This window comes from Ovis aries, chromosome 5 (genome assembly GCF_016772045.2).
Source record: "Ovis aries strain OAR_USU_Benz2616 breed Rambouillet chromosome 5, ARS-UI_Ramb_v3.0, whole genome shotgun sequence".
Classification (NCBI taxonomy): domain Eukaryota; kingdom Metazoa; phylum Chordata; class Mammalia; order Artiodactyla; family Bovidae; genus Ovis; species Ovis aries.
Window position 1 is genome coordinate 66,655,393 of NC_056058.1, and position 7,275 is coordinate 66,662,667.

Here is a 7,275-nt window from a genome sequence, read left to right on the forward strand (position 1 = left end):
CAGCTTTGTGGTAAGTTTTGAAACTCATGTAAAGGGTTTTATGGTCAAGTTCACATTTGATTGTCAAGCTCTGGGCTCCCATAGGAGGCCTTTAAGCAAGAGAGTGGCATTACCGTGGAAGCATCAGGACTCTGGAACCCACCCTCAACTGTATCCTTCCCTTGCTGTTGATCTCTCTATCCCCTCCTCCCACTCCTAACCAACGTGCCCCTGTCCTTCTCCAGCCCCTGAAGAAGATGGCAGACAGGATCAGGAAATACCAGATCTTGAACAATGAGGTTTTTGCCATCCTGAACAAGTACATGAAGTCCGTGGAGACAGACAGTTCCACCGTGGAGCATGTGCGCTGCTTCCAGCCGCCCATCCACCAGTCCCTGGCTACCACCTGCTAGGTGGAAGGTCCTGCAAACCCTCAAGCTGGAGGAGGAGAAGCAGGAGAGAGAAAGCCACGGCCAGCCTGCAACAGGGTCCGACTGGACAATGTGTGAGATGAACCTGGAAGCAAACAAGAACCTCCCCAAACACATCTGCACCTTCCGAGGGCTGGGCCTCTGCATGCTCTCCCATGACATCTCCATGGTGGTTTTTCCATAGTGTAAATGAAAAAAAAAAAAAAAAAAAAAGAACAGAAACAGGGCAGTACTGGCTTTTTTCTCTTTTTCCCCTCAGCTATGTTAAGAGCCCTAGTTTCACCCTTTCTCCATCTCATGGTCCCCACATCCATGGTTGCTACACAAAACCTCCTCCCCTGATTGTGACCTCCTGCCCAGTGCCCACATGCAACCCCAGGACTGAAGTCTTAGAGATGGAGGAAAGAGTGTGGCCATGCCCCCAAGATGTCAGCCTGGCTTGACAGGCATGCGTCCACTTCCTAGCATCTTCACCTCCTCTGGCTCCCTCCCCCCACTTCCCACGGTCTCATCTTGTCCTGCTCCAGATGCCAGGGATTCAACCACCAAGTGTACTCCTGGACCAAGCACTGAGAGCCATGGTGAATGGGCGACGAGCTTCCTGGTATCAGTACCACAGTAGATGGTGTTGAGATGTTGCCTTTGGCCTTCCATGGACTCTTAAAACCACATCCTGACTCCCCTCTCAGGGCACTCCTAGGGATAACTCAGAAATGCATTCACAGCTGAAATGGGTGAGCGGAATTTGGGTAGGAAGATGGTCAGGCCTGCTGTGTAGAAGCAGTATTTATGAACACAGCCAGGAATTCATAGTCCAAAACAGAAAGCTGTTAGAACCCTTCATCAGCTTGATGGTGAGAGGGTCTTTTGTTTATTGAACAAATAGTTAGCACCAAGTTGCACAGAGAGTGAACACTGGACTACTGGCCAGACATGCACTGCCCACAGCATTAGCCAGCAACCAAATTAGGAACCACTTCTTGGCACAGAATCTCTCATCCAGAAAAACCCTCACAAGAAAGAAACTATTAAAGGGTTATTTTAACAGAATCCAAAAAACACCTTGGGGTCAAAGAGATAAGGAGTGTAAATAATACTTGTCAATGAGCTTTTAATACCAACCAACCCAGGGATCAAACCCACCTCTCTTGCATGTCCTGCATTGGCAGGCAGATTCTTTACCACTAGCACCACCTGGGAAGCCCCTTTTAATACTAAAATACACCCAAAGAGGAACGCTGTTCTAATGAATCAGGACTTTTATTGTCCTAGAAGCTGAAAAATTGTGGAGACATTTGACCTTTGGCTTCTATTCTTTGATGTTCCTTAACTTGGATTTTGAGATGTAGGTCGTATCTCACAGGGACATTGTTATTGTTCAGCTGCTCAGTCATGTCCAACTATTTGCAACCCCATGGACTGCAGCACGCTGGGCTTCCCTGTTCTTCATCATCTCCCAGAGTTTGCTCAAACTCATGTCCATTGAGTCAGCGATGCCATCCAACCATGCCTACTTCCATTTCCCAGAGTGAATCAAAATTCCTTGCAGAATCTCTTACTGCGCATGGGGAAGCTGTTTAGAAGGACAGAAGCCTTTGGGAAACGAATGTCTCCTTACAGAGCACCTTATCATCAAAGGGAATCTGTGAGCCTGAGCTTGTACGAACATATAAAATGAGACAATTTGGTATTTCTTCCCTGGCCCAGGAAGGAAAAGAGAGAAAATAAACCGATAATGATCGCCTCATTCAGGGCAGATGAATAGAAATTGTTTCCATTAACCAGATGGCCCATTTCATCCCCAGGCAAGAGCAAAGAAGTGTCCATAGCAGGAGGTTTGTGTTATCCACTCATGTTCACCAAGGAGGACAGAGGTGGGGCTCGCCAAGTGTGATCCAAAGGCCACCTCCATCAGGACTTCTGAGATTAGCACATTTGATGCAGATTCCTGGGCCTACCTCAAACCCACCAATCCTGCATCTCTGGGAGCAGAATTGAGAAATCTGCACTTGCCACAAGCTGGATTGTTCTGTTACACATCAGAGTCTGAGGACCACTGCTGTAGAGGCCCCCTGCACTGCTAACCTTGGGCTTTGAGCTCCCTCTGAGCCATGAAAGAAAATAATTGTAGGGAAGGAAAGCGAGTCAGGGTACAAGCTGTCAGATCCTCCTGTTTGGAGCTGCCACTTCCTCTTCTCATAGAAATAGTATTTCTCTCTCTCTCTCTCTCTCTTTTATTTTTTCCTTCTTGAAGATCATACATGTGTCCCAAAGGCAAAAGTGAGGGGTTACACCACATGGGAGAACTATATGGTAAAACTCACCTTCAAAACCCGCATAAAATTTCTAAGCTCCAGAGACTTGAGTCTTCAGGCCTGTCTGGGTACAGTAGGTGGCTCACTTTCTCAGCTACTTGACTGTCTGTTAAGTCCTGGAGATCATTCTAAGTCCTTGACTATTGCTTTGTAGAGATTTGGATCACCCATTTGATGAGACTGCTATTTCAATAACCTGCCCCTCCCATCCTATCATAGCCCTGACTTTGACCCTCTGGATAGAATCCCATTGCCCTCAAGAGATTTTATCTCAGTAAATTGAGGTCTTCACCTTTAGGAGAGATGTTTAATTTCCCTGGCTCACCAGCAGCATTGATTCACAAATACAGAACGGGTTTAATATTCTTTCCTTCCTGGTGTTACTGCCCCTCTTTTGATTTTTTGTGTATCTAAGAACCAAGAAAAATAAAATCTTAGGTTTTAAAAGGTTTAAAAAAATTCTGTTTCAGAAACTGTCAAATGTACCATATTTGTATTAAGAGTTGTCGGGGATTTTTGTACAATGAATTTACATTTATTTATGGTGACTTATATTTACGCTTGTGATCAAATAATGATGTTAAATTCTTAAATCATATTTGCTATGCAGCTGAAGATGATATTTTGCTTTGTATTTTGGGGTACCTGTGTTGAGTTGATAAACATTTCCATCTCCATTAAAACTGCTTCCAAACTCGTGAAATGAGTGTCTTGTCTTGATTCTGGTTCATATTCTAGTCCTAGTTAATCTGTGGAAGACCACGGGAAAGCTGGTAACTAAGGAAACAACCTGAAAGAGAAGGGAGGAACATAAAGAATATAAAGACGCTGCACCCTAAACGAATGGCTTGTTGTCTTTCTTTCTGGGGGAATTATATCTTTATAAATTGACTTACTCTTGGCGTGATATTGGAGATGTTTCCTGAGCCTCGGGCTTTCATAGTCTGATGGTATAATTCTATAGCCTAGACTCCTAGTGCTGTTTTTTGTTTGTTTGTTGTTTTTGTTTGTTTGGGGTTTTGGGTGGATTTTATTTTTTTAATTGGAGTGTGGTTGCTTTACAGTGTTGTGTTAGTTTCAGGTGTACAGCAAAGTGGTTCAGTTATATATATATCTACTCTTTTTCAGAAGCTTTTCCATTATAGATTATTTTAAGATATTAAATATAGTTGCCTGTGCTATACAGTAGGTCTTTGTTATTTTTGTCTTATATATGTATTAGTAGTAGTGTGTATCTGTTAATCCCAAACTCCTAATTTATCCCTCCCTACCTTTCCTCTTTGATAACCATAAGTTTGCTTTCTGTGTCTGTAAGTCTATTTCTGTTTTGTAAATAAGTTCATTTGTATCATTTTTTAGATTTCACTTATAAGTGATATCATATGATAATTTATCTTTGTCTGACTTCACTTAGTATGATAATAACTTGGTCCATCCTTGTTGCTGCATATTGCATTATTTTGTTCTTTTAATGGTTGAGTAATATTCCATTGTGGAATATTATGTATATATACATACACACACACACACACACACACACACATCTGTTAATGGACATTTACATTGCTTCCATGTCTTGCTATTATAAGTAATGCTGTAATGAACCTTGGGGTGCCTATATCTTTTCGAATTAGAATTTTTGTCTTTTCTGGATATATGCCCAGGAGTGGATTGGTGGAGCATATGGTAAGCATATTTTCAGTTTAAGTAACCTGCATATTGTTGTTCATAATGGCTGCACCAATTTATGTTCCTACCAAAAGTGTAAGAGGATTCCTTTCTTTTCACATCCTTGCTGACATGTTGTTTGTGTTCCTTTTGTTGATAACCATCCTGGCAAGTGCGCGGTGATATCCCATTTTAGGTCTGATTTGCATTTCCCTGATTATTGTCAATACTGAGCATCCTTTTATGTGCCTCTTGGCCATCTGCATGTCCTCTTTGAGAAAATGTCTATATAGTTCTGCCCATTTTTTCAATCAGGTAATTTATTTTGTTGGTGTAGAATCATAAGAACTGTTTATATACATTGAATGTTAACCCCTTGTTAGTTATATCATTTGCAAATATCTTCTCCCATGCAGTAGGCTGTCTTGTCATTTTGTCAATAGTTTTCTTTGCTGTGCAAAAACTTTTAAATTTAACTAGGTCTCATTTGTTTACTTTTGCTTTAAAAAAGGAATCCAAATATATATATATATATATATATATATATATATATATATATAGCTCTGATTTATGTCAGAGTGTTCTGCCTATGTTTTCCTCTAGCAGTTTTATCAGTCTTACATTTAGGGCTTTAGTCCATTTTGAGTTTGTTTGTATATGTTGTTAGAGAATGTTCTAAGTTTACTGTTTTACCTGTAGCTGTCCAGTTTTTCCAGCACTACTTATTGAAGAGATTGTCTTTTTCTCCATTATATATTCTTGCCTCCTTTATTATAAAAGAATTTACCATGAGTACATGGGTTTATGTCTGGGCTTTCTATCCTATCTCATATGTATCATTTATCAATATATCCTTAGTTCTAAGAGGAAGCATGAAACTAATATGTAATAAGGCCTGATGTGTGTGGGCATCATGCTAAACTCCATTCGTCCATTCCTTTGAATCAGCCACAGTCACTGAGCTAAATCCCACCTTTGACAGAGAGGCTGTGCAGTGTGTTTATTTTCACATGGTTATAAAGTGACAGCTAGAATCTGAACCCTGCTCTAAAGGCTCTGCTTTTGCTGTTACACTACAGCAAATCAATCATTCAGGCTGGACTTCAAAACTGGACTTAGGAGTTTGATTACTGGACTTTGGGGGGCTTTGGATAAGTTCAGTTCAGTTCAGTCGCTCAGTTGTATCCAACTCTGCGACCCCATGAATCACAGCATGCTAGGCCTCCCTGTCCATCACCAGCTCCCGGAGTTTACCCAAACTCATGTCCATCAAGTCAGTGATGCCATCCAGCCATCTCATCCTCTGTCGTCCCCTTCTCCTCCTGCCCCCAATCCCTCCCAGCATCAGGGTCTTTTCCAATGAGTCAACTCTTCGCATGAGGTGGCCAAAGTATTAGAGTTTCAGCTTCAGCATCAGTCCCTCCAACGAACACCCAGGATTGATCTCTTTTAGGACGAACTGGTTGGATCTTCTTGCAGTCCAAGGGACTCTCAAGAGTCTTCTCCAACACCACAGTTCAAAAGCATCAATTCTTCGGCACTCAGAGCTTTCTTCACCGTCCAACTCTCACATCCATACATGACCACAGGAAAAACCATAGCCTTGACTAGATGGGCCTTTGTTGGCAAAGTAATGTCTCTGCTTTTCAATATGCTATCTAGGTTTGTCATAACTTCTTCCAAGGAGTAAGCGTCTTTTAATTTCATGGCTGCAATCACCATCTGCAGTGATTTTGGAGCCCAGAAAAAGTCTGACACTGTTTCCACTGTTTCCCTATCTATTTCCCATGAAGAGATGGGACCAGATGCCATGTAAAATGGAGCAAAACTAGCTATAAGGAGGGGCCCAGCATAGTGGCAGGAAAGTTCTCAGGCTGAAAGCACCTGGGGACTTCTTGCACTCATCAGAAAGTTTGGTTACTAGAAGGTCACTAGAAAGATATGTTTAAGACCAATACTGGTGCTGGGAGCATTACAGCTCCTAGATTTACACAGTGTTACACAGCACCAGATTTCCTAAAGACCAACCACTGAGATGAGTCTAGAGAATTCATTAGTGACCCTCCCCCGTGTTGCTGCAGTCTGGGCTACCCTTGAATTTCTCAGGTCCTCAGTTTCCTTATCTTCAAGGTTGACAAAATAACCCGAGGTTCCTTCCAGCTCTTCTATCCCCATACTAGGTCATTTCCTACTGGTGTACTTTGAGGAGTCTGACAACTTCACAGACTCAAAATCTTTTTCAGCCATGTGATATCACGTCCAAGGGTTCGCATCATTAGGGCCGGTATATTTGATCTAGTGTCATTGGAGCACTATTAGTCTGGAGAAATGTGCAGTGAAAAGAAGATTGCATGGTCAAATAAATTGGGGGAATATGTCATGCTCTCCCCTCTTGAAGATAGGCAGTAATCGGAGGAGTCCGGTAGAACATACTTAGCCTGGATTAACACCAAGTCTCCCAGATGGCTGTAACCTTAGACACTCCTTTCTCTGCAACACTAATGATTCTCTCATGGAAGATTATTTTAAAACCACTGGGCTCAGGATGTGGAAACCCATGTCAAGATCAGTTCAGTTCAGTCGCTCAGTCGTGTTTGACTCTTTGCGACCCCATGAATTGCAGCACACCATGCCTCCCTGTCCATCACCATCTCCTGGAGTTCACTCAGACTCACGTCCATCGAGTCTGTGATGCCATCCAGCCATCTCATCCTCGGTCGTCCCGTTCTCCTCCTGCCCCCAATCCCTCCCAGCATCGGAGTCTTTTCCAATGAGTCAACTCTTCTCATGAGGTGGCCAAAGTACTGGAGCTTCAGCTTCAGCATCATTCCTTCCAAAGAACTCCCAGGGCTGATCTCCTTCAGAATGGACTGGTTGGATCT

At 42.6% G+C, this 7,275-nt stretch overlaps 1 protein-coding gene across 2 annotated transcripts in view; it reads left to right on the forward strand.

Moving 5' to 3' along the window:
- The window catches only part of CYFIP2 (cytoplasmic FMR1 interacting protein 2), a 135,349-nt gene extending 131,921 nt beyond the window's left edge, over nucleotides 1–3,428 (forward strand). For both annotated transcript variants that reach the window (XM_042250680.2, XM_027970452.3), the window contains exon 31: nucleotides 225–3,428. In XM_042250680.2, coding sequence (XP_042106614.1) covers nucleotides 225–392 — 168 coding nt within the window. In that variant the 3' untranslated portion in view covers nucleotides 393–3,428. The remainder of the gene's footprint in view (nucleotides 1–224) is intronic.
- Nucleotides 3,429–7,275: the final 3,847 nt, after the last annotated feature.